Genomic DNA, 27,123 nt, shown 5'->3' with positions numbered 1-27,123 from the left:
GGTGCCCTTGAACTCAGCGATCCTCCTTTCTGCCTCCTGAGTGCTGGGATTAAAGGTGTGTGCCACCACTACCGGCTAAGGCGGGACTTCTACGTGACGCAGCTGTTTGGGGGCACGTTCAAGCCAAACTAACTCGTTGGTTCACTCTGCTAGACTTGGGTGGAATCATTCCTTGGTTGTTGGTGCCCTGTCTGGAGTAAGACCACAGAGGGAGTGGAGAAGGGACCTTCTGAGGCTCTGTCTTTATTTCTCAATCACACCAAACTTCCCATCCAGTTCTGAGCTTTAAGACCTCATTTCCTCACCAGTATGATACGCAATTTTCCATTTCTGTTTTTATTGAAATACAAAAAGTGCAAACGGTGAAATACATGATTGGTGTCAAGGAAGTTATTAAGTGTGAATGTGAATACTTGATTCACAGTACAAGTGCCCCCAGTACAGACTAACAAGGTAGGGGGCAGGAAAAAGACTAGATCCAAAATGCTCCCCAGCAAATGGGGTGGGAACAACACTTGATACACAAAGAGGGGCAAAAGCTGAGCGGCCCAAGCTGGGCCAGGCTAGAGAGCAGGGACTGACAACCAGCAGCCGCTCTAGGTGCGGAGAAGCCTGACATATCAGTGACCTGGGAGAAAGCCCAGTGAGGCCTGCCCAGCCTCATCTCGGAGATGGTCACTGCAGACTCTCCACACTCCTGGTTCTGGAGCTGTCTTGTGGGGGCAAGGTCACTGCAGGTACTTCCCTAGTACCAGGTGACAAGGCTGTAGGAAAAGGTCCTCTGGGTTCATCAGGGAGGAGCAGAATGATGGGTATCAGCCATCACTGGGGCCCAGGCTTTCTCAAAGGCAGCAGGGCTCAGGCACTCCCATAATCCCTTAGGCAGTTTCAAGAACCCATCAGGCAGGGGTTGAACTACTAGCATAATCTCTGCCCTTCCCACAGAACTCTAAACTCGTAAACTTCAAGAGTTGCTAGGCTAGAGTGAGAACCATCATGGATCTTGACACACTGAGTCACCTCTGGCCAGAGCAGAGTGACTCCACAACAGGAAGATCCACCAGAGCACGAGAACACAAGGCAGGCAGGCATGGAGGACTGTGGTCACTGATCCCACCTGACACTAGACTCTTCCAGGAAGTGGAGGGAGCCATTCAGTGGATGCTGGGATTCTGAGTCTTGTCATCCAAGCTGCCAGTCATGGCAGAAATAGAGGACCAGGATCCCCAGGGGAGAGTACCACTTGGAAGAAGCAGTCTCAGAGGCAGAAGTGATAAGATGACTCTAGCCTTGTCATTCCTGGGCTGCAGAATTACCAAGGTTGAGCTGCTAGCAGAGAAGACAGGAATAGGATACTTGCATCCAGGTCAATACGAGGCAGGACTTCCAAAAAGCTGGACAACTGATCAGCAGAGGAGGCACCTGGGCGCAGCGACCAGGCCAAGCAAAGGAGATCAGCTGTCCATTCCCAGCAATTAGGAAGGAGAGGACCAGCCTCAGCTACCAGCCCAGCCAGCAGTGATTTAATCATCCATGGTTGCCAAGGAAACAGAGGCAGAAAAAAAGCAGGAAAAGGGGTTACTGGGCTCACTCAGTCCTCCAGCTAGAAGAGCTAAGCCCAGCTATGGAGAGGCAGTGAGAAGAGTAAGGCGAAGAAAGTGTCTTCTGGTCAGAGAGAGGCCTCCAGGGCTGGTGAGGTGGACTGGACAGAGGGAGAGGAGGGGCTGCCCAGTCAGTAGGCTCCAGCTTCCACCTCCTGGGGCTTCAGGACCCCTTCTCAGGCAGCAGCCCCAGGCTCCTATGAAGCTGATGCCACGAGTAAGAGTCCAACTGGGGCTGATAGAGAAGCTGCTAGGCTCAGAGCTCTTTGGAGTCAGGCCTTGGGAACAACTCCTCTTGATGATCCAGGAGGAACTTGGTGAAGGTGTTGATGGGATTAATGGCTTTGAGGGTGATAGCAGCATCCTTGGCCCACAGCAGGTTAGGGCCAAAGACTACAGCTAGGTTAGTGTTGGTCATCTTGTTCTGGTCACAGTGGGCAGAAATCTGCAGAGGGAATTGGAGGCTGCATCGAGAAGCCACGGTCCCTACCTCCCACGCCCAGCAACCATGTCCAGGGCAGTACCTCCTGCTCCCTTCACTCCTAGGTGGGCAGTGGAGGCAGAGGGAGATCTCACCTGTACCAGGAAGGCAGTCAGGAAATGAAGCACCTGGTAGTTCTCCTCTGGCAGTGTCTGCAGGGCCTGCTGTGTTGCCTCCACTCTCTGGCTCTCATCAATATCTGAGAGGAGCAAGACCCAGGTTATAGGGGCATAAGGCGGCCTGATGGGAGCCCCAAGCAGACTTCCTGGGAGACACCTAGGCCCTCAAGCCTGCAGGGTGGGGTGGGTGGGAGGGTGGACAGACAGGCACACCCATACACTCTGAGTTTAGTTCAAACCCTGGCAAAGGGTCTGCATGGCCGGGAAAGAAAGAGCGCAGAACTCACTGAGGAAGCCCACCACATGGGGGTAGAGGTCAAAGGTTAGCAAGGGCTCAGGAAGCTCCCGGAGGAAGGTCTTGAGGATGACTGCCGGCAGGTGCAGCTCATTGTATTGGTCGAAGTCCACTGGCAGCCCTGGGTGGAGGCGGCAGGATGGGGACAGCAACGAGGAGCCTCACATCCTCCCGTGACTACTGTACAAGCCCCCTCCTCCCAGGGAGACCACTCTTGAATCTGCCACTCCACTCCATCGGGGCGTGGGACTGTGGCACACATGACAGTACCTCCTTGTCTTTGAACCCCTGAACCCAGGGTTACAGAAGGTAAAGGTGCGGCCGCAGGTCTGAGCCAGCCAGGCGTGACTGGGACCTGTGCAGTCACACCGCAACTACACACAAGCCCTGACAGCAAGACAACAGGGAGCCTCGTTTACAGGGCAGCCGGAGGGTCAGGCATGTCATGTGACCCTGCCCTCCCACTGACACACACTGGCACACTCAGCAGTCTGGACTGGCTCGGGGGCCTGGCCCACTCACCCATGTTGTACTTCTGTTGCACTTCCCGTACAACCTGGGTGTTGGCCGACCTCCGGAAGATGCCCTCAGTGGTGAGAGCTGGGAAACAGTGGGGCTGGTGAGTATCAGAGCTCTGGGCAGTAGGTGGCTTCCCTGCTCATTCCATCTTGGGGTTCCAGGCAGGGTCATTGGGGTACCCCAAGTGTCTCCAGGGTAGCTAGAGGCAGCAGGGCTTTGGAGGTCAGTGACCCAGGGCCGTGTGACACTCACCGTGGGCCTGCAAGTAGGCAACGGTCTCTCTAAGCACAATAGGAATGGGATCCTGCTCTGGGTGCTTCTCTTGGAGGCTGTGGGGACAAGGGTACAGGCTAGGGGTGCAGCCCAGCCTGGCCCCCAGCAGTCCCAGGCCTGCCCACCTTTTGTGTACTTACTGTTGCAGTGACACTCCAAACTGCTGGTTGGGCAAGGGGGGTCGTGGTGGCATGGGCTTGGGGGCTGTCGCGGGGCTCTTCTGAGTGGATTTGAGGAAGTCGTCATACCTAGGGGAGCAGGTATGGCAAGGTCAGGCCCTCTATCTGCCTCTGCAGTCACAAAGGCAACTTTATCAGGCCTTTATTGTGTGGTATGACATGGATTATGTCATTTAATCCTCAGAACAGCCCTACTTCTTACTAAGCATGAGAAAACAAACACTGCAGAGATTCAAACGGCTTGCAAAACAATAGAAACAGGGTTGGATTTCTTGACTTCCTCCCACTTCCCTCAGTTCTCCAGGGTCCTGGGGGGGGTCACCTGGGTTCTCCCCCCTCCCCACCAGCCCCACTTATCCTGCCCTGCAAATACAACACATACACATTGGGCTCAGTCCACCCGCCCCTGCCTCACTTGAGCACTTGGCGAGGGATCCCCAGCTGCTCCAGCTTCACGTGCTCACTCAACTCACTCAGATAATTCACGTAGAAGATCTTCCGCCCAAACTTGAAGCTGCAGGCACAGGGAAGGGCCAGGGCCAGGGTCAGGCCTTGCTCTTGAGTGGGTCGCCTGGGAGGAGGTGCATGGGGAGATCCCCTGGCCACTGCGCCCTGCTCACCTGATGAGGGGCTTGAAGAGAATGAGCAGGGTTTTGATGAACATGGTCGGGTGCACAATGTACAGGGCCTTGATATTCTTCTTGTACCTGCGGAGTCGGGTGGAGAACTCAGCAGTGGGGGGAGTAGAAGGGGCAAGGGCTAGTTCATTTGTTTTGTTTTTTGAGATCTCCCAATGTAGCCACACTGGTCTTGAACTTGAGATCCTCCTGCCTGAGCCTCCCCAGTGCTGGGATTATTAGCATGTGCTCCTATGCTCAGCTTTAGGGCTGGTTCTTTTCTTTCTTTCTTTTTTCAAACACAGAGTCTTGTGTATCACAGGACAGCGTCAAACTTGCTATGGAGCTGATGATGTGTTCCTGTGGCCTCCATCTCCTGAATGCTGGGGTATAGGTGTGTGCCACCACACCCAGCTTATCCAGGTTTTCCCATGCTAGGCAAGAACTCTACCAACTGAGCTACATCCCTGCCTACCTAGTAACATCCTTAATAGTGTGGTCAGTACCAAACAGAAATCTAATTCAAACTAACTGCAAGAGTGTTCCTGGGGTGGCTCCTCTAATGGAAGAAGGGTCCTCAGGGAGGCTGGGGATGATCACAACATTGGTGGTGCCAGGGCTTCCCTCCCCACCTCTCGTCTGTCTGTGCCACCAAGTTCTAGTTCTCCTACCAACAACAGCATCTTCGCGCTTGCCTTCTGCCACTCTTTCAGGACTGTTTTTTTTTTAATTTTATTTATTTATTTGTAAGTAGAGAGAGAGACAGACAGACAGAACAGAACAGGTGTGCCAGGGCCTCTAGCTACTGCAAACGAACTCCAGATACATTGCCCCTTGTACATCTGGCTTATGTGGGTCCTGGGGAATTGAACCTGGGTCCTTTGGCTTCACAGGCAAATGCCTTTAGCGACTAAGCCATCTCTCCAGCCTTCAAGACCATTTTTTTAGGTTTGTGTGTGTGTGTTCGTGAGTGTGAGTGCATGCACACCAGAAGTTCTGCCTTTCTTTTTCTTTTTCTTTTTTTAGAGAGCTAGAATTAGCACATCAGGGCCTCAGCCACTGCAATTGAATGCCACATGCTTGCGCCACCTAGTGCACATGCACAACCTTGCACTTGCATCACCTTTGTGCATTTGGCTTACATGGAAGTTGGACAGAGACTGAACATGGGTCCTTAGGCTTTGCAGGCAAGCACCTTAATTACTAAGCCATTTCCCCAGCCCACTTCTGGCTTTTTATGTGTCAGGCACTTTATGTACTGAGCCATCTCCCCAGCCCTAAGGTCTGATTCTTTTAAAATTTTTTGCTGTTGATGGGCTGGATAGATGGCTTAGCAGTTAAGCGCTTGCCTGTGAAGCCAAAGGACCCTGGTTTGAGGCTCAATTCCCCAGGACCCACGTTAGCCAGATGCACAAGGGGGCACATGTGTCTGGAGTTCGTTTGCAGTGGCTGGAAGCCCTGGCACACCCATTGTGATGGTTTGATTCAGGTGTCCCCCATAAACTTAGGTGTTCTGAATGCTAGGTTCCCAGCTGATGGATATTTGGGAATTAATGCCTCCTGGAGGGAGTGTATTGTTGGGGGCAGGCTTATGGGCTTTATAGCCAGTTTCCCCATGCCAGTGTTTGGCACACCCTCCTGTTGCTGTGGTTCATCTTATATTGGCCAGGGGGTGATGTCCACCCTCTGCTCATGCCATTGTTTTCCCCTGCCATCGTGGAGCTTCCCCTCGAGCCTGTAAGCCAAATAAACCTCTTTTTCCCAGAAGCTGCTCTTGGTTGGGTGATTTCTACCAGCAATGCGAACCGGACTGCAACAGTAAAGTGGTACCAAAAGTGGGGTTGCTGCTAGACACCTGACTGTGTGGCTTCGGCCTTTTGGAGCTGATTTTCAAGAGGAATGTGGGAGGATTTGAAACCTTGGCCTAAGACATGCCTTGCAGTGCTGTAAGTACAGCTTGATGGACTATTCTGGTCTGAGCTGAAAGACCTGAAGGCAGTAAGAACTATGGACTGTGAGGTTTGGTTTATGAGGGTGAGAAAGAGCTGTGCCTGGACTGGGCTAGCAGTTTGTGTGAGAAGCTTGCTCTTGTGCCCATGTCCTGAGAAGTTGTGCAGGGTTGCTTAGCGTAGAAATGAACTGGTGTGTGCAGAGGGATATGGCACAGAAAGAAAAATCTTTGGGTAAACTGCTGCCCGTTCAGCTGCAACTGAGAGATAACAACCTTTGAGACTGGGCTAGCTGACCTGCGCTGGGGCAACAAGAAAAATGTAGACTCTTTTGAAAGGGCCTGAGTGCTCAAGGAGTGTCCTGTTCTTCAAAGTCTGCTTTATTCCCCCCTGGATTAACAAATTGGCACCCTACCTGGTATTGTGGAGTATAAGAAATGCTGGAAAGAGGGTCATTGAGTTTGCAACACGGTCTTGTGTTTTGGAAATGGCCATGGGCAGTGTGAAGCAGGTTTGCTGGTTGCCTGCATAGAGACCCCATGGGGCCATGAAGATGAACCGTGGCTTGCAGTGGAGACCCAGTGGAGATGCCGGGACCATGAGATGGCTGCCAAGGAGCTGCCAACCCCGATAAAGTTTCCCAGGACTGTGAGTAGCCTAGCTGGAGGGGCGGAATTGGAATGCCAGAGACTTGTTGCTGGTTAGAATTATCAGACTTGAAGATTTGTCACTGGCTAGAGTTGCTGGACTTGAAGCTACAGAGTTTGATGTTTGCCCTGGTTGTTTTAAATCTTGTATTGGTTGAATGTTTCTTTGCTATGCCCAATGCCATCTATTGCAGTGTGAATATTTATTCTGTGCCATTCTGGGTTTTTTGAGGTTATATTTTGGTATTATGGCTCAGTTAAAAGATCTTGAACTATGGGGATGTATGAACATCATTGAGATTGATAAAAACTATGGGGACTTTTAAAGTCAGACTGAATGCATTGTATTTTACATCATGTATGGATATCAGTTTATGGGGGCCAGGGGCGGAATGTGGTGGTTTGATTTAGGTGTCCCCCATAAACTTAGGTGTTCTGAATGCTAGGTTCCCAGCTGATGGATATTTGGGAATTAATGCCTCCTGGAGGGAGTGTATTGTTGGGGGCGGGCTTATGGGCTTTATAGCCAGTTTCCCCATGCCAGTGTTTGGCACACCCTTCTGTTGCTGTGGTCCATCTTATATTGGCCAGGGGGTGATGTCCACCCTCTGCTCATGCCATCGTTTTCCCCTGCCATCGTGGAGCTTCCCCTCGAGCCTGTAAGCCAAATAAACCTCTTTTTCCCAGAAGCTGCTCTTGGTTGGGTGATTTCTACCAGCAATGCGAACCGGACTGCAACACCCATTCTCTCTCTATGTGCCTCTTTCCCTCTCTGTTACTCTCATATTTAAAAAAAAAAAAAAAAAAAAAAAATTGCTGTTGTTGTTCGTGTTTTGTTTTTCAAAGTAGGGTCTCACTCTAGCCCAGGCTGACCTGGAATTCGCTCTGTAGTCTCAGGATGGCCTTGAACTCATAGCAAACCTCTGCCTCCTGAGTGCTGGGATTAAAGATGTGCGCCACCACTCTTGGCTCTTTTTAAATATTTTTATTATTTATTTGCAAGCAGAGAGAGAAAGAGATAGAGAAAATGGGCACACCAGGGCCTCTAGCCACTGCAAACAAACTCCAGATGCATGCACCACTTTGTGCATCTGGCTTTATGTCGGTACTAGGGAATTGAACCTGTGTCCTTTGGCGTCACAGACAAGCACCTTACCACTGAGCCATCTCTCCAGCCTAAGGACTGGTTCTTTTTTATTTATTTATTTTTATTAACAACTTCCCTGATTATAAACAATATCCTATGGCAATGCCTTCCCTCTTTCCCCTTTGAAACTCCATTCTCCATCATATCCCCTCCTCCTCTCAGTTTCTCTTTTATTTTGATGTCATGATCTTTTCCTCCTATTATGATGGTCTTGAGTAGGTAGTGTGAGGACTGGTTCTTAATGGTCAGTTTCTGATTTGACTACACACAACAGTCATGCAAGATAAATGTCACTGGTATCCCATTTTACAGATTAGGAAGGAAGAGGCTGAGAGGTTTAGTAACATGAAAAGTCACACAGCAAGTAAATAGGGAAATAGGAATTTAAGCCTAGGTCCTCTGGACTTCGGATTCTTTTTATTTACTGAGGTGGGGGCTCCGCTTCCCGCTGGCATGAATTAAGGTCCTGCCCAAGCACCACAGCTTAGAGCTACTGACCTAAAGCTACCTGTTCTGGTACTAGAGCCGACCCCGCGGACCCAACCTACTTGCGGTCAAACTCTCGGTAGGCATCCCGCAGCCAGCTGAGTGAGGGCTTGTTGTCACTGGTCAGGCCATGGTGTAGGTAGAGCAGTGTGTAGTCACTCTCCACATACTGGTCCAGTGTGTGCTTCAGGTACCTTTAAGAGAAAACCCCAAGGTTCAGTGGCAGAGTGACTGCCTAGCATGGATGAGCATTCCATACACCCCCTCTCAAAAACACAAAAAGAAAACCCTTTCACACTTGTCCTGTGCACAAGTGTGGCCCATGTTAAGACAGAGACCAGGGGTCTCCTGCTTGCATCACTACTGCCTTCTCCACAAGCCCTCCCTTATATTGTCAATTCTGGCTGTGCAGTCCATCTTCAGGTTCCTGGAAGAGGCAGAGTAGTGGCTGGACTTAATGGATCTCTAAGAACACTAGCAGCTCTCTAGCATTCAGAAGACCTGGGCCCTCTTGCCTATCTACAGTAAACGGAGGGTGACATCCTCCTCCCAGGATTGTACTGAGTCAGTAATGAGGGCAGATAGTCACTGCTTATCAACAAGAGCTTTTAGTGCCTGCCAAGCACTTCAAATCCATGACCTCATTCTGTACTTGTATCAACTGAGGCTGAAGTTAGCCCCATCTGACTAATAAAGGCAATCAGCAGAGAGGTCAAGTGCTTCTCCAAGGCTATAGTGTGTGGTGGGTCCTGAGGGTAAGGCATCCAAAGCCCAAACTGCATTCCAGACCTGGGGACAACTCTACATTTTATATGTGAACTCTGGTACAGGTTGTAAAATACCAGGCTCCTCCCTACCCCCAAAAAGTGCTGGACATGGTGGTGCACACCTTTAATCCCACCACTTGGAAAGTGGAGAGAAGATCACTGTGAGTTCAAGTCCATCCATCCTGGGACTACAGAGTGAGTTCCAGGTCAGCCTGGGCAAGACTGAGACTCAGCCTCAAAAAAAAAAAAAAAAAAAATCCGGGCGTGATGGCACATGTCTTTAATCCTAGCACTTGGGAGGCAGAGTAGGGAGGATCACTGTAACTTCAAGGAGGCCACTCTGAGACTACATAGTGAATTCAAGGTTAGCCTCGACTACAGCAAGCCCCTACCTTGAAAAACCAAACCAAACAAACAAACAAACAAACAAAAAAACACCCTGTCCCCCAAAATACACTGCCCATGAGAGGCTTTTAGTGGACCAGAGCCAGGTTCCCTATGCTCACAACAGGGTTATCTATCACCCCAATACAAGAACAAACAAGGACTTGAGACAGGGAGGACAGGCCAGGGTAAAGGCCTTTTGTAGGCTGGACAACCTGCTTCCAAGCTCCAGTTCAGATACTCCTCCAAACTGAGTAAAGCAAGTGCTGAGGACATCCACAGGGAGGCCAGATCCTATAGTTTAAATGAGTGTCCAGAAACATGACCTAACCCAGAGATAGCAACCTAAAGACTGGTCCCTGGGTACAGAGCTGGAGCAGCAGTCAGGCAGAACACAGTGCTAATGTTGCTATCATTCATTCTGATCATTATTAAGAATAGCCAGGCCGGGTGTGATGGCGCACGCCTTTAATCCCAGCACTTGGGAGGCAGAGGTAGGAGGTTGTCGTGAGTTCAAGGCCACCCTGAGACTACATAGTTAATTCCAGGTCAACCTGGACCAGAGTAAGACCCTACCTCGAACCCCCTCCCCCCCAAAAAAATAGGGCGTGGTGGTGCACACCTTACATCCCAGGTCTCAGGAGGCAGAGGTAGGAGGATCACGGTGAGTTCAAGGCCACCCTGAAACTACATAGTGAATCCCAGGTCAGCCTGGGCTAGAGTGAGACCCTACCTCAAAAAAAAAAAAAACAAATGAAAAAGAATAAATTTAAAGCTGGAGAGATGGCTCGGCAGTTAAGATGCTTGCTTGCAAACACCTACAGCCTGGATTCCCCAGTACCCACATAAAGCCAGATTTAACCCTTATCTACAATAAGCACTTTGTAATTTATAAAGATCTGTGGCCAGGCATGGTGGCACACACCCTTAATCCCAGCACTTGGGAGGCAGAGGTAGGAGGCTTGCCATGAGTTCAAGGCCACCTTGAGACTGCATAGTGAATTCCAGGTCAGCCTGGGCTAAACTGAAACCCTACCTCAAAAAGCCAAAAGAACAAAAAAAAAAAAACAGGGCTGGAGAAATGGCTTAGCAGTTAAGGTACTTGCCGATAGCCAAAGGACCCAAGTTCAATTCCCCAGGACTCATGTAAGCCAGATGCACATGCATCTGGAGTTAGTTTGCAGTGACTAGAGGCCCTGGTGCACCCATTCTCTCTCTGCCTTTCTCTTTGTGTCAAATAAATAAATACATAAAAAACACTTAAAAAAAAAGAAGCTATCCTAGCTACAGATGATTGGGCTTCTGTGTGAGAATGAAAAAACTCAGTAGCAGAGGCCAGTAAGTTAAAAAGGAGATATAAAGAGAAGAGAAAGGAAGGGAGGAGGGTACTTAATAGGTTGGTATTGTATATATGTAAGCAGAATGATTGAGATGGGGAGGGGATATGATGGAGAATGGAATTTCAAAGGGGAAAGTGGGGGGGGGAGGGAGGGTATCACCATGGGATATTTTTTATAATCATGGAAAATGTTAATAAAAATTAAGAAAAAATAAATAAATAAAACTTAAAAAAATCGAAGCTACAAAGTCTTCATGCTCTTTGATCCTGTAAAAATAAGTACAGGAATTTATTTTTAAGGAAATAGAGAAAAACCAAAACATTGTTGTAGGAGACTGTTCATTCCAGACTTTTACGATGGGAAAAAAATACAGTGACCAGCAAGCTGCTTGTCCAACATCGGGGAATTGGTCAATGAGATCATGGGACATCTATAAATAGAGTATCTAAGAGGTTGTTTCTACAGACACAGCTCATTTGTGAAGTCAGATGTCAGAACAGAGATTACACTACACTCTGAGGTAGCTTATGACGGGAAGAACAAAGGGAGCTCTGGGCCGCTGGTGCCAAGGACATGTTCACTTTTGTTTTTGTTTCTGTTTTTTTTGAGACAAGATCTCACTATACAGCCAAGGTGGCTTGTAACTCAAAATCCTCCTCCTTATGGGCCCCAGGTCTAGGATTATGAGCATGCATCAGCACACCTCACTATTAAAAACAACTGTCTTAAGCTGGGCATAGGGTTACGTGCTCATAGTTCTAACTTCTCGGGAGCCTAATGGCAAAAAGATTGCCCACACCCAGGAGCTTGAGGTCAGCCTGGGTAACATAGTAAGACCCCTCTTTAAAAAAAAAAAAAAAAAAAAAAAGAGTGCTGGAAGGATGACTTAGCGGTTAAGGCATTTGCCTGCAAAGCCAAAGGACTCAGGTTCAATTCCCCAGGAACCATGTTAGCCAGATGCACCAGGGGCACACACCTCTAGAGTTTGTTTACAGTGGCTGGAGGCCCTGGCACTCCCATTTATTCTCTCTCTCTCTCCCCCCTCTTTCTCTGTCAAATAAATAAAAATATTAAATTTAAAAAAAAAACCTTAAAGCCAGGCAAGGTGGTACACTCCTTTAATACCAGCACTTGGGAGGCAGAGGTAAGAGAATCACCATGAGTTCAAGGCCACCCTGAGACTACCAAGTGAATTCCAGGTCAGACTGGGCCAGAGTGAAATCCTACCTCAAAAGAAAAAAATAATAATAATAATAATCTTACAGGTTAGAGAGATGGCTTAAAGGTTAAGGCACTTGCCTGTACAGCCTAAGGACCCATGTTCTACTCTCCAGGTCCCATGTAAGCCAGACATACAAGGTGACACAAGTGCACAAGGTTGCACATGCACACAAGGTAGCACACATCTGGAGTTCAATTTCAGTGGCTAGAGGCCCTGGCATGCCAATTGTGGTGGCTTGATTCAGGTGTCCCCATAAACTCAGGTGTTGTGAATGCTAGGTCCCTGGCTGATGGATATTTGGGAATCAATGCCTCCTGGAGGGAGTGTATTGTTGGGGGCAGGCTTATGGGCTTTATAGCCAGTTTCCCCATGCCAGTGTTTGGCACACCCTCCTGTTGCTGTGGTCCACCTTATGTTGGCCAGGGGGTGATGTCCACCCTCTGCTCATGCCATCGTTTTCCCCTGCCATCGTGGAGCTTCCCCTCGAGCCTGTAAGCCAAAATAAATCTCTTTTTCCCAGAAACTGCTCCTGGTTGGGTGATTTCTACCAGCAATGAGAACCAGGCTGCAACACCAATTCTCTCTCTTTCTTGCTTTTGATCTCTCATTAAAAAATTACTACATATATATATATATGCCAGGTATGGTGACACATGCCTTTATTTAATCCCAGCACTCAGGAGGCAGTGGTAGGAGGATCACCTTTAGTTCAAGGCCAGCCTGAAACTACATAGTTAATTCCAGGCCAGCTTGGGCTAGAGCAAGATACTACCTCAAAAGAGAAAAATAGGAACTGAAGAGATTGTTCAGTGGTTAACGCACTTGCCTACAAAACCTAACAACCTGAGTTCAGTTCACCAGAACCCACATATAAAAGTCAGATGCTTAAAGTGGCATATGCATCTGAAGTCCATTTGCAGCGGCTAGAGGCCTGGTGCACCCATTTTCTCTCCTATCTCTGCTTGCAAATATATATATAATTTTAGAGAGTGAGAAATACAGAGAGAGAGAGAGAGAGAGAGAATTGGCACGTGCCAGGGCCTCAGCCACTGAAATCAAACTCAAGATGCTTTCGCCACCTAGTGTGCATGTGAAATATTGCACTTGCCTCACCTTTGTGCATCTGGCTTACATGGGGTCTGTAGAGTCAAATGTGGGTCCTTAAGCTTTGCAGGCAAGCTCCTTAACTACTAAGGCATCTCTCCAGCCCCCAAAAATATATGATATAGAAAAAAATGTAAAGTGAATATAGTAAAAAATGAAATATAGCCGGGTGTGGTGGTGCACGCCTTTAATCCCAGCACTTGGGAGGCAGAGGTAGGAGGATCACTGTGAGTTCAAGGCCAGCCTGAGACTCCATAGTGAATTCTAGGTCAGCCATGGCTAGAGTGAGACCCTACCTCGAAAAATGAAAAAAAAGAAATATGACAGTGATTTTCTTTCTGGGTAATAGTTTACAAGAGACTTTTTTTGATTGTAATGGGGAGGTAATATGATGGAGAATGGAATTTCAAAGGGGAAAGTGTGGGGGTGGGGAGGGAGGGAATTACCATGGGATATATTTTATAATCATGGAAAATGTTAATAAAAACTAAAAAAAAAAAAAAAAAAAAAGAGACTTTTTTTTTTTTTTTTTTTTTTTTTTTTTTTCCTCACAAGGTAGGTTCTCACTGTAGGCCAGCTTGACCAAAAATTCACTATGGAGTTTCAGGCTGGCAGTTTCAGGATCACAATGGTGATCCTCCTATCTTTGCTTTCCAAGTACTGAGATTAAAAGTGTGTGCCACCATGCCATTTTATATGCGTGTGTGTGTGTGTGTGTGTGTGTGTGTGTGTGTGTGTGTTTGTGTTTTGCTTTTTCAAGGTAGGGTCTCACTCTAGCCCAGGCTGACCTGGAATTCATTATGTAGTCTCAGGCTGGCCTCGAACTCATAGTGGTCCTACTACCTCTACTTCCCGAGTGCTGGTATTAAAGGTGTGCACCATTACAGCTGGCATATATGTGTGTGTGTGTGTGTGTACTTTTTGAGGCAGGATATTACTCTAGCCCAGGCTGACCTAGACTTACTCTGTAGTCCCAGCTAGCCCTAAATTCATGGTGATGCTTCTATCTCAGTCTCTGGAATGCTGGGATTAAAGGTGTGAGCCACCATGCCTGACCTCAGAGCTGAAGTTTAACCAGACTTCTGATTCTAAGCTTCAGGCATTTTACTTCATTTCAACCTCCCAGATTTGGGTGAGGAGTGGGAAAATGCCAAGTCTGATGTAATCTGGCTGAAAACAGGACAGATCCACAGTGGAAGAGACAGTCTGCTCTCAGCAGGGCTTATGACCAGGCTGAGGCTGGGTATGTCCAAGTGTGCACGAGCATGCCCAGGAAGGACCCACAGCAGAGGGTGGCAGGGGCTTCCTGAGCCTGGAGGAAGTCCCAGGATGGGTGCAACTTCCCTCAACAACTGCCTCTCAAAAGCTGGGTGCTCTCCTTTAACTGCTGACTTCCTCCCACTGGAACTGTCATCTGCCCAGGAGTCTGTCACCTGCTATATCAGACATGGCAAGAAAGCCACAGCAGAGGCTGTTGTTCAGCCCCCTCAGGATGAGCCCCGTGGTCTGTCCTCGCTGGGCTGTTGCACAGTAGGCCCCAAACAAGACTTGAGGTCAAGTGGCAGGGAGTGCTTCCAGGCTCGCTGACCTCCAGCTGAGGAGCTAAGACTCCAAACTCAGGCCTAGGACTTTTTGTTTTGTTTTTTTTAGTTTTTCAAGGTAGGGGCTCACTCTAGCCCAGGCTGTCCTGGAATTCACTATGTTGTCTCAGGGTGGCCTCAAACTCACAGCGATCCTCCTACCTCTGCCTCCTGAGTGCTGGAATTAAAGGCATGCGCCACCACGCCCAGATTGGCGTAGGCCTTTTTGCTAAGGCACTTCAAGCCTGTCCCTGAGCCAACTCACCCCAAACCCTACACATGCACAACACTCAAGACCTGAAGAGCTGCTGCGGGCAGCACAGACATCTTAAATTTCAGGGAGTGCTTTAAGTTGGTCAGGAAATAAGTACAAAATGGTCACTGTGCAAACTGAGGAAAGTGAACTTCTGCTCCACCTCTGCAGATTGCCCCCCCCCCCCCCCGTAACAACACTGACGTGGGCCAGTGCTGGCTCGATTATGAAAAGTCGTAAGCGGGTCTTGCCTCACGCCTGCATCAGAACTTACATCAGGAGATATCTCTATGCATTTATTCAGCAAACAGAACTTACACAGGTACAAAAATCTTTGGCACAGTTAGGTTAACAGCAACGATGCTTATGACAGTCAATGTTGAACGATCACACATACATAAGAAATGCCATTTAGTTATAGTAATTTGGATGGATTTTGTTGATCCTATAGTATTTCACTCTCATCAGGAAGGGGGGCACATAAGCCATGATCCTCTTAAAAGGTGGGAAGTGGGACTCTAAGGTACTTGCTAAGGTCACACCATTTCCAGGGTAGATACTAGATCCGATTTTTAGTGCAGTACTCACCGCCAAAAACAGCCCCCTTGTGGGACGAGGGGCAGACATTAAGGCCCAATGGCTTGGGCCTCCAGGAAGGAAAATGGTTCTAGCATGCCAAGGGTCTAGTGAAAGGCCCCACCTTTCTTCCCAAGGGTACTCACCCCAGGAGCTTGCTGTGGTCCAGCTGGTGGCTAGGGGGCATTCGACAAGCACTAAATACAATGATCTTCCGCCCATACTTGTCGTCACCTAGGAGTGAACAAAGAGGGTCAGTAGGTGGAAATAAACCCAAAGGAGTAAGAGGGACAGCAAGGAACCTGTGCCATTGAGGACAGGGACCTGAGTGGCCCCCCATGCAAATTACCTTGGGACATTCACCTGTAATCACAAGTACTGAGTGAGAAAAAAAGGACTGATTGCTTTCAGGGCCACTGTGGTGGTGTAAATGAGATGTCCCTCACATTCATTAGGCACGTTATCTTGCCAACCAGTAATCCTAAAGTTTGTTTGCCCTTAAGCAACCCTACGGAGCAGCAAGTTCTTGGAAAACCTGTTAAGATATCTGCTTTTGATTAAAACTACATTGAGATTCCATCTCACTCCTGTCAGATTGGCCACCATCATGAAAACAAATGATCATAAATGTTGGCGGGGATGTGGAAAAAAAGGAACCCTTCTGCACTGCTGGTGGGAATGCAATCTGGTCCAGCCATTGTGGAAATCAGTGTGGAGGTTCCTAAAACAGCTAGAGATTGATCTACCATATGACCCAGCTATAGCGCTCCTAGGCATATATCCAAAGGACTCATCTCATTTCCTTAGAAGTACGTGCTCAACCATGTTTATTGCTGCTCAATTTATAATAGCTGGGAAATGGAACCAGCCTAGATGTCCCTCAACAGATGAGTGGATAATGAAGATATGGTACATTTATACAATGGAGTTCTACTCAGCGGTAAAGAAAAATGAAGTTATGAAATTTGCAGAAAAATGGATGGACCTGGAAAGTATTATACTAAGTCAGGTAACCCAGGCCCAGAAAGCCAAGCGCCACATGTTCTCTCTCATATGTGGATCCTAGCTTCAGATGACTGGGCTTCTGCGTGAGAATGAAAATAGTTAGTAGCAGAGGCCAGTAAGTTGAAAAAGAGACATAAAGAGTGGAGAAAGGAAGGGAGGAGGATACTTAATAGGTTGATATTGTATATATGTAATTACAATGATTGTAATGGGGAGGTAATATGATGGAGAATGGAATTTCAAATGGGAAAGTGTGGGGTGGGGAGGGAGGGAATTACCATGGGATATATTTTATAATCATGGAAAATGTTAATAAAAATTAAAAAATAAATAAGTCCTATCTTTGGGCTGGAGATATGGCTTATCGGTGAAGGCGCTTGCAGGCAAAGCCCATGGACCCAGGTTCGATTCTCCAGTACCTATGTAAGCCAGATGCACAAGATAGTGCAATCATCTGGAGTGCATTTGCAGTAGCTAGAGGCCCTGGCATGCCCATTCTCTCTCTGCTTCTCTCTCACTTTCAAATAAATAAAAATTTAAAAATCCTATCTTTTTCCATCAAGGATATTCTAAAGAACACGGAATTCAGAGGAGTGGGGAAAGCTGTGGCAAATTGCTCATCCAGGTGTAATCACTCTGAGATGTTAGACCCAGTCAGATTAATGGTGTGACCACTCGGGTCTGTCACAAAGCCAGGAAACTCTTGAGACACATGCTGTTGGCGCAAAATGAGACTATCTTCCAGGGTCAGCACAGATCAGGGGCCCCATAAAAGCATGATGGGGACAAGGTACGCTCCCTACATCTCCATGTCTCAGGACCCCTCTCTTTAAGTCTTCAGAGATGCCAAGTTGCACGCTTGCCCAATCCTCACAGGCTCAGAGGAAACTAAGAGCCACCTACATGGCTCCCGAAATGCAGGGAGAGCCTGCCTTTACTCCATGCAGGCACTAAGGATGGGTCTCCTCAGTGATCTCCATGATCCTTCAGTCCACGCCAGAGCACAGATGTCAGTGCTTTTCCAGGGGGTTCCCAAGGGTCTCAGCTTTTTCCCTGCAGGTGAGGCAGGGCCTTCTCAACTGTGGCCAGGATGGCTCAGTGGCTGTTGGCTGGATTACTTAGTGCTTTGAGACTCCCAGAACTCTCATTATCTTGTCCAGTTCCTAAATCACCCCCTACTTCTCCACTCTCCACCCAAAGGACCTGACTAGGGCCCTACAAGAGTCTCCTGGGTCAGTATCTGAGTCCCTTCCTAACATGCCTCAATGTCAAATCCTAACAAACATTTATTGTCCCTAAGCCTACCACTGTATGTTGGTTCCCTGGAATCCCACCCTAGATAGATTCATTGGATCTGGCTCTGTAAATGTTCCTTAAAATGACTCATAGTATTTTCAGGGCCCACCCCACCTCTCCAGATTTGCACCAAGCATGACTCCACCACTAGGCCTATCACGCCAGGCTACTATTCATGCCAGACACTTTTCTCAAACAATTCTGCTCCCCTCCTCCAGCCTACCTTGAAGACAAGGACTGTGTCTGTTCTGACTTTGAGTTCCCAAAGCTGTCTACAGATAGCAGGCTTTCAGCAAGTGCTGGTAGTTCTAGCTACTTGGAGGGCAGAGGGAGGAAGATTACTGGAGCCCAGTTCAAGACCAGCTTCTTTGTTTTGGTTTTTCAAGGTAGGATCTCAGTCTAGCCCAGGCTGACCTGGACTTCACTATGTAGTCTCAGGGTGGCCTCGAACTCATGAAGATCCAAATACCTCTGCCTCCTGAGTGCTGAGATTAAAGGTGTGCACCATCACGCCCTGCTGATAGTTTTGTTCTGTTACGACAGGGTCTCATGTGTCTCAGGCTGGCCTCTTACTGCTTGATATGTAGCTGAGGATGACTCTGAACTCCTGATCCTCCTGCCTCCACCTACTCTCCTACGTGTTGTTGGGATCACAGGCATGCCCCATCATGCCTAGTTCATGCAGTCTTGGGGATCAAACCCAGGGCCTCATGCATGTGAGGTAAGCACTCTGCCCACTGAGCTATATTCATACCACCCCACTTGTTGTGAGACAGGTTTTCACTGTGAAACCCAGGCTAGCCTCAAACTAAAGCTCCTGCTGCCTCAGTCTCCCAAGTGCTGTGAACAGGTGTGTGCCACTGCACCTGGCAGCAGGACGATTTTGAAGGCCGGGGCCACCTGTTCTAGCCCTTGATATGCTAAGTCTCCTGGGCCAGCTGAGGCGGCTCAGCAGCTTTCCTTCTGATTCGCTTTCCACCGGCTCTGACAGGAAGAGCAGAATGGTAGGGGCAGGGACAAAGGGTCAGACTGGCATCCTAGCTATACAATCTGAGCTTCAAAAACTCCTGGGACCCCTACTACAAGCCTGTGAAGAGGGGGAGCATTGTCAGGTTACTCCCATCTAAGCAGGGTGTGCTAATTTGAATGTATGTCCCCTATAGACTCAGGTGTTTTATTTTTTTATTTTTATTTTTTTTTGAAAATTTCTTATTTATTTATTTATTTGAGAGCAACAGACACAGAGAGAAAGACAGATAGAGGGAGAGAGAGAGAATGGGCGCGCCAGGGCTTCCAGCCTCTGCAAACGAACTCCAGACGTGTGCGCCCCCTTGTGCATCTGGCTAACGTGGGTCCTGGGGAACCGAGCCTTGAACTGGGGTCCTTAGGCTTCACAGGCAAGCGCTTAACCGCTAAGCCATCTCTCCAGCCCAAGACTCAGGTGTTTTAATAAAACTGAATTTGTAGCTTCAACCCCTAATAGACAGACTCCTGCTTTGGGGGTGGGGGCATCACTAGGGACAGATCTAAATTCCAGCCCAAAGCTATGCAGAGAGATTCTGAGCTCTGGCTGGGTGGCTGGTGGTGGCTTCTCTCTGTGCTTGGACTTATGAATGGAGCCAGCTTCTTCCTCTATTGATGGAACTTCCCCTGGATCTGCAAGCTTGAGGTATCCCTTCCTCCCTGTGTGTGGTTGGATGTTCATCCCAGCAGCATAGAGATGTCTAGTACACAGGGGAAATGCCCAGGATGCAGGTGGGAGGCTGGGTGGAGCATGGGGGGCTCCAAAAATATTTTCCCATAGCCCTTGCCCAGCAGTCAGGGAAGTCCTCATTGGCTGGAACAGCTGAGAACTGAATGAAAGGCTGGAGAGCTTTCAGGCCTCTGGAATGTAAAGAGACAGTAAGTGATTAAGGCCTATGGATCCACCTTTTAGCTGGCTACAGCATCTGAAAACTGGGAAGTATTCTCAGTCAGGGCTCCACCAATGGGCTCAGCAAATCCATCAACTCCACGAGATTAGGCAGAAACTATTACTAACACATGTACTCTTCTTTCTAAAGAAAGAGGTTCAGGGGGCTGGAGAGATGGCTTAGCAGTTAAGAAAGAGGTTCACACCCTGGTGACCCTGGAGGCAGGGCAGTGAGAAGCCTGTGTCCAGTTTTAAGAAGTCCTTCAGCACTAAGGATGATACACTAGGCTTTGTACATGCTGGACAAGAGCACTACCACTGATAAACACCCCAGCCCTGCACTGTAAGCTTCTTGATGGAGTGGAGTTTGGTTTCTCCCCACTGAATCCTCAATGCTAACTGTAAGGGTCATTCCAGGAATGTTGGTTTCTGAATGAAGATGGCTGAGCAAAAGGGTCAAAGGAAAACAAGGAAGGTCACATGGCAATCCCGGCAGGCAGGTAGAGAATGGGAGGTGAGCAGTCCTGTGGTCCAGGCCCTGCCTTCCCACTCCTTGGAATGATGTCCCACCCTCCAGTCCTTGGGTGGGCCCACATTCAGCAGCCAGCAGGGCGGCTGCTACAAGGAGCATATGGTAGGAATCTGGGAAGTCCCTCATCTGCTCTCAGGCAGAGCCAGCAGCTTTGCTGTCTCGGGTACTGGAGGAGACTCAGTGAGGAGCAGTATGCCAAGCAGCCTAAGAGCTGGCCTCTGCATTCCCCACATACCAGCCAGGGACTCTCCTGGGGTGGCCTGGGTGTTAATCAGCAACAGGACAGCCTCTCCAGCAGCATCCTGGCCACTGTCACATCAGCGCCCACCCGCCCGCAACGCGCAGGGCAAGCCAAGGAGACACAAGGCAGAGGCTGGGAAGCTCAGACATTTGTTAACTTGTTAAACTGTGTGGAATTTAATGAGGCAGGTGACATCATGTTGGAAGCTTGAAAGCAGCTCTGGGAGAAACTATAAATGTTACAAACAATAGCATTTTCCCTCCTTTCTGTGGAGCCCACTATTAAACGCTTACTAGACCACCACTGTTAAGACCCCATTGGGACCAAGTCAAATGTGACTGAAGAGCACAATAGCCACTGCTATCAGGGACAATACGTGCTGTAGAGAAGTTGAAGGACATAGCCTACTCTCCCTTCCACACAAGCTCTTTCTCCTATTTCTGGTGGCAGGCACACTTCCCAGGCTTATCAGGCAAGCCTCCTCTCAGCAAACAGCGAGGCTCCTGAGCCAGGGTGCATACCAGGAGCCTTTCTAGAGCGGCCTCTCCTGGAGCTCCTATCCGTGCTCTGGGGTGTCTCCACCCAGCCTCCACTTTGTCATGCTATTTCCAGGCATTTCCAGCTCCCTGTTCTCCTTAGTGAGGCTGCAGTTAAGCAGGCCCCACTGGCCTCCACCAAGAGTCCTTCCTGATTCACAGCCCACAGGCCAAACTCAGAGAGGAGGACTGACACCTACCTGCCTGGGCTCCCCAGGCTCACACCCTGGGAAAACAGAAACATGCTGCAGGCAGCTTTGCTGGGGAAGAAGTAGGAGGTGTAACCTCCGCCTGCTGCCTTGTGACCTGACCACAAAGGTCAGGAGGACAGCAGAATAGACTCCTTTTCATTAAGACATCCCTACATCCCCTGGGTTTCCTAGGGCGACTCTTCTGTGCCCAGGTCAGATCCAGGGTAGGAAGGAACTTAGCCTTGCTTCTGCAGGGGTGAGAAACCAAAGCCAAGGTCCCCTGCCTAGACAAGGGTAGGCACCATGGAAACACCCTGAACATTAGAGGTGATCCTTTCAACAGGCCCCACCTTACTCCAGACCTTTCATCTGGAGGGATGGAGCTCCCTGAGGCTTCCTGATGGTTAGGTGTCTATAGGCCCATGGCTTCTTCTAGGATCTCTTTAGGCAGCAGGTTTTAGAGGCCACATCCCACCAGGCATCATGTGTCTCAGAGTAGGATCAGGCTGATTCCAACTAACTGCTTGGCCTCTTGACTGCCTCTGCTATCAGTGGTACCCTGAGAGCAAAAGCCATAGATGACTCACTACCTCCTTTGGGTCCTGACTTATGAACAGGAAGAAGGGAACTCTCTAAGGCAGAGACTCAAGGTAGCACATCCACTAGAAACTTGATGATCAGGCTGGAGATCTGGCTTAGCAGTTAAGGTGCTTGCCTATAAAACCTAAGGACTCAGGTTCGATTTCCCCAGTACCCACATAAAGCGAGATGCACAAGGTCGTACACGTGTCTGGAGTTCATTAGTAGCAGCTAGAGGCCCTGGTGTGCCCATTTTATCTGCCTCTGCCCCTCTCACGCTCTCAAATAAATATAGTTTAAAAAGACATATGATGCTGCATGTGGCCCCACATGTCAGAAGTAGGCTCTACCTGTCCAGACCTCGGAAATGAGGTTTCCCAGAAGGAACAAGCATCCCTCTCCAGTTAATAATAGGATAGAAGCCTGGCGTGGTGGCACACGCCTTTAATCCCAGCACTCAGGAGGCAGGGGGAGGAGGATCACCATGAGTTCGAGGCCACCCTGAGACAACATAGTGAATTCCAGATCAGTGAGTGACCCTACCTCGAAAAACAAAAAAAAGAAAAAGGAAGGACCCTTATTCAGAGCTAACTATGCTCTGGCCGTGGAGAGTCCTGATATACATGTGTTGTAAACTCTCTCAGCAACCCCCTGAGAAGGGAGGACTCAGAGGGCAAAACTGGAGGTCAAAATTAGTGTTGTCTAACCTCACAGCCAGAATGTTACTTAACATCTGCAAATGGGGACAATGGGACCATAAATCAGGTAGTGATGGTGGGTGACTGCATCAAGTGGCAATCACAATCAAATCTGTACTTGTAAGAAAAGGGACAAGTGCTCAGGACCTCTAGGCCTAGGGGCAGGCCCCTCCTCAATGGCACAAGGCTGCCTTCTTTAAGCCAGGAGCATACAATGTGAGGAACAACAGTTTAACAGTGGGCATACTCACCTGCCACCTCCACAATCTGGTGTCGGGCAATGTCGTAGTAAGGGTCATCCCACTTCAGGTGTGTGACAGGTTCTGGCGAACTGCTTTTGGAATCATCTGGGGAACAAAGCCAGGATCACTCTGGAGACTGGCATAGTACATTTCCTGAGATTCATCCTCTTTGACCCTCCCTCAGTAAGGCTTGTATTCCTGTCCCCAACCTGGGGCTGCTGTCATCTTAACCTCTGGGGTCCTCGTTAATAGCAAAAAGTCACTTCCTCTAATGCATCTGCAACTGCCACAGACATGGTGACACCAACCTGACTTGGGGAAGTCTGGCATTTCATCAGAGGGCCAATTCTTCTCATCGATGGAGGCCAACTTCAGCTGGTTCAGAGCCTGGCTGGTATCATCAAGAGTCATGTCGTCCTGCAGTTCTGAGAGTGGATCCATGGCCAATTCTGTTCCCTGCAGCAGAGCCTTAAGAGAAACCTGGGGCATGAGAGGAGGTTCTGGGTCAGTGATCTCCTAGTACTTTCTATAACTTTTTCAGTGCACTTTTCTGTCCCTATTCTTCCATCTCTGGCTCCCTTACCCCTGTTCCTCAACACTTCTCATCCTGCCAAGAATTTTGAGAAGCATACTGCCAGAAGAGACAGCTGGAGCAGAGGATGGTACAGCTTGGCACCTCTCCTCAGGTCCTTGGCTAGATAGAAAGAGCTGTGCCAGGCCCACACTGCTACTAGCCAGTTGGCCTGGTCATGAGGTCTCATCCCAGCTGCCAGGGGTTCATGATCCCAGGGGTCCGAGATCAGAGAAACCTCACATGTCCCAGCAGTTACAGGGGTGGATGTTACAAAAAAAAATCTAAGTACTCTAAGGGTCTCCCAACACCATGCTTGAAAAAGGCCACTTGAGCCAGGCATGGTGATACATGCCTTTAATCCCAGCACTTGGGAGGCAGAGGGAAGGGGATCACCGTGAGTTCAAGGACACCCTGAGACTTTAGCCTGGACTAGGGTGAAACCCTACCTCGAAAATCAAAAAAAAAAAAAAAAAAAAAAAAAAAGAAAAGAAAAAGGAAAAAAAAGAAAAGAAAAAGGCCACTTGAAGCCAGGGCCATTCCACTCCTATTTCCCTGGCCTGCAGAAGAAAAGGTAGCCCAAGATGACAGGTACCCAGAAGAAAGGCCATGGATGAGGGGCCCAACTCTGTTTGCCAGAGACAAGAACCAGTAGCAGGAGATGGTATGAGCTTGCCAGCCCCAGCAGACATCCTGCAGGCCCTAGGGCTCCAAGGTCCCCATTAAGCCTGGGGGAATCTAGATGTCAGTTGCAAAGTGGGAAGGTCAACAAATTGCTCTAAAGACTGGAGGCTGCAGATAGAAAAAGTTGCCCTGACATCCAGTGCAGAGAAATGAGGAGAAGAAGGATAGAACAGCAGGCTGAGAAGGAGAAAAGCCCTGAAACTGGGTTCTTTCCATCTGGGATCTGGTCACAGCCAGTGTGACACCTTCTGCCTCAGCCCTGTGGGAAGCTCCTCCCTCTGTCATCACAGGCTCCCCAGAAGGGTGAGGGAGGAGGTTTCAATCCAATCCACTTGCCCAACCCCAGACTACCCTAAGGCCTGCTGCATTCCTGGAGCCCAGAGAATGACATATATGGTCAGAGAATCAGCAGGACAGATAAGGACAGCAGACAAGCCCTCTGGGTGGATAGAAGAGCTGCCATCTGAGGGCTGCACACTTGGGGCTCTGACACTGTTCAACAACCTCCTGCATACATCACAGCCCCAGGTTCTAGATGGTGAACTGGCTCCCTCGGCCTAGCAATAACTACCCTGTTACCAAGGCAACCACACAGTGAGTCAGTAGGAAAGCTGTTTCAAGCTCCCAAGCCAAAACCAAAGAGCTCCAAAACCTTCTCATTTTTGTCTTTCTGCTTGTCCCTGGTCTTATCCACTACCTTTATTCACTATCCTTGCTGACTACCAAAACATAGGACCTTCTCCCCAAACATAAGAGATGTGATTCCCCATCTCATTTGGGAATGCATTTCTCTTGGTAAGTAGTACTGTTTTGTCCTCACCAGAATCTCAGATCCTGACTCTCCTGCAACCTTCAGGCCTCTAACCAGACAATATATGTCTTGACCAATCCATCTCTGACCCACCTACTCCATGTTCATTCCATTAGGAAGGCTGTAGGACTGCTCACTAAGGATCTTCCAATTTAGTAAGGGATGGAACCCAGCTCAAAGTGACTCCATGTTGAGCCTTCCCTCCATCCCTTCTGTCACTGCCCAGATGGGCACCAGAGGCTTCTTCAGCCCCATTCACAGTTATCCTAAGGAAATATTTTGGCACAGTAAGTCTGCATGTGATGGGAAAAGCATAGAGTTAGAGAGATGGAGAACTGGGTTAGGATCCTGACTAAGCGAAGGAATTGCAAAGATCCTAGGCAAGCCCCTTTCCAATCTAGGCCTAAATTTCTCCATCCATAGAAGGAAAAGCTTCTCCCAGAAATATAATTCTCCCGAAGTACTTGTGCAAAAGTGAACAGGATTAGAAGTAGCAGCTAGGAGCTGAGCATGAGGGAGGGTGAGTAACACCATCTAAAAGAGAACTATACTTGATCTCCGCTTTTCCAGTAACTCCTCCTCTATTCTGTCACTTCTTCTAGCCCTGATCTTCGACTCCCACATAACCTCCTTGTGCAGCTAACCAATTGGAGTGGTGCTTCCCGCCCTGCCATACTGGCCTTTTTCACCTGCTTCCAACCCACAGCTGTTGCCTTCTCTGAGCCTGGAAGTTTAGCTTCCATTCGGTAGGAGGATGAGGGAAGCCAGTGAACATACATTCTTAAGTGGTAGAAATAAAGCATTCTGGTTGCCAAATAAGCCAACCAACAGCAAGTCCCACTCCACTTCACAATAGTTCCTGTTCTCAGATTTGTTTACCTTGTTAGCAGGTTTACCATTTATCTTTACAGAAGTATTTTAGAATCACTTTAGGCAGAGGTTTTAACTTGGGAAAAACAGTGGATCTCTCTGAAACTCTGGTATTTGTGGGTTTTTTTTTTTCCCCTCTCTAAGAAAAAGCACACATATGAAATCTTGCATGCAATTTCAAGGGGTTTACAAACTAAGAGTGAGGACATAGCTCAGTGGTAGAGTACTCTGCCTAGTATGCACAGGACCCTAGATTCCATCCCCAGCACAGAAAAACAAACCAACCTATTCAGAATAAAGCCTGCCACACAGTAGATGTTCGGTCATGAGCTGAATGGTTGAATTAATTGTTTTCCCTACGTGGAAAAGGAAAGCAGGGCTGATGTAGCAGAATGAACAGGACACAAACTGTTCACAACACTGGTCAGGCATAAACTAACAAGTCTGCTTTACAGTCTGAAGAAAGTGAACAGCAGGGAAAAAAAAATGAGCAAATTGGTGAAGGCCATACAATCCACACAGGTAGGATTTTAATCGTCTACCTGTCTGAGGTGGTCTCTTGGTGAAAGTCAATCCACGATTCATGACTCATAAGAGGCTTTCAAAGTGTTGCCACAAAAGGGCCACCAAAGCCTCTTTCCTAATCATCCCTCGGCGCAGAACAGAAATTGCTATTTGAAATCGTATTCTCTAGTGTTGGAATCAGACTTACTTTTCGAAATACAGAAAATCCCCACAAACTCCACATTACAATAACAAGACAATCACGTTTGCGTCGTTTCAAAACAAAACAAGATTTAAAAAAAAAAAAAAAAGGATTAAGTGTAAGTATCTCATTTCACCAGAAAGTGAGATGGAAGCGTGTGGCCTAAATAAGTGACAACGTTTGAACACTTCCCCCAAATTTCCCCGTTTTTAGTGCTTGGCCAGATCAGATCAGTGAGACCTCTCTTTCCCACGGGTTTGCTCAATGCAAAAATCTGGCTTGGCCTCTGCCTGCGATGGGCAGGAAGAAGTCAGAGAAAGGGGCTGTCTTCTCTTGGAGGGCGCGAAAGTGGGGCAGAATCCCCGAAGCAGAAAGACCAGGTCCCTCAGGCCCAATTCCACCCCCGCGCCCCTTCCTCAGATCGGCTCGGATCCTCCCCGTTCGGACCCTAACCCTTCGGATGGCCGGGCCAGCACCTTCCCTTCCCCCGCCGCGCCCGGTGAGACCCCGCGATCGGCAGCTCACCGCGCCCCGCCGCTCCCTCCGACCACGCCTGTCAAAGCTCGGCAAACATCCGGTCCTGCGATGGAAAAGGGAACCGCCCCCTTGGGGGGGGGCTCCTCACTCCCCAGTCACTTCCGCCACACCTCCAACCTACTTCCGGCTCGCTGCCAGGTCCAAACATGGCTTTCCCAGGAGCCCCGCCCACT

At 48.7% G+C, this 27,123-nt stretch overlaps 1 protein-coding gene across 2 annotated transcripts; it reads right to left on the bottom strand.

Annotated features, from left to right (window-relative positions):
- Positions 1–320: 320 nt before the first annotated feature.
- Arhgap1 (Rho GTPase activating protein 1) lies at positions 321–27,073 on the bottom strand. 2 transcript variants are annotated; one of them, XM_045151505.1, is made up of 13 exons: positions 26,939–27,073; positions 23,080–23,239; positions 22,781–22,876; positions 15,686–15,773; positions 8,376–8,507; positions 4,088–4,174; positions 3,883–3,981; positions 3,429–3,536; positions 3,268–3,344; positions 3,019–3,096; positions 2,489–2,617; positions 2,178–2,281; positions 321–2,046 (listed from the first exon to the last, which is right to left on the bottom strand). In XM_045151505.1, exons 2-13 carry the CDS (start codon positions 23,210–23,212, stop codon positions 1,858–1,860), a joined length of 1,320 nt encoding a protein of 439 aa, XP_045007440.1. In that variant the 5' UTR covers positions 23,213–23,239; positions 26,939–27,073; the 3' UTR covers positions 321–1,857. The 2 variants fall into 2 exon arrangements, with proteins under 2 accessions (XP_045007440.1, XP_004657269.2); XM_004657212.2 differs by having other exon boundaries at positions 23,080–23,251; positions 26,939–27,071.
- Positions 27,074–27,123: the final 50 nt, after the last annotated feature.

The sequence above is a fragment of the Jaculus jaculus genome, chromosome 1 (genome assembly GCF_020740685.1).
Source record: "Jaculus jaculus isolate mJacJac1 chromosome 1, mJacJac1.mat.Y.cur, whole genome shotgun sequence".
Taxonomy (NCBI): domain Eukaryota; kingdom Metazoa; phylum Chordata; class Mammalia; order Rodentia; family Dipodidae; genus Jaculus; species Jaculus jaculus.
The sequence above is the reverse complement of the archived record's forward strand: the minus strand, read 5'-3'. Positions and strand labels throughout refer to the sequence as shown.

Bases quoted from the DNA above. Each gene is read 5' to 3' on its own strand.
- Arhgap1 (XM_045151505.1), bottom strand. From the start codon at position 23,212: ATGGATCCACTCTCAGAACTGCAGGACGACATGACTCTTGATGATACC. The intron at 8,508-15,685 runs GTGAGTACCCTT...TTTCTCTTAAAG, and splicing joins GACCACAGCAAGCTCCTGGG to GTACCTGAAGCACACACTGG. The intron at 4,175-8,375 runs GTAGGTTGGGTC...CCGACTCCGCAG, and splicing joins TACCGAGAGTTTGACCGCAA to GTACAAGAAGAATATCAAGG.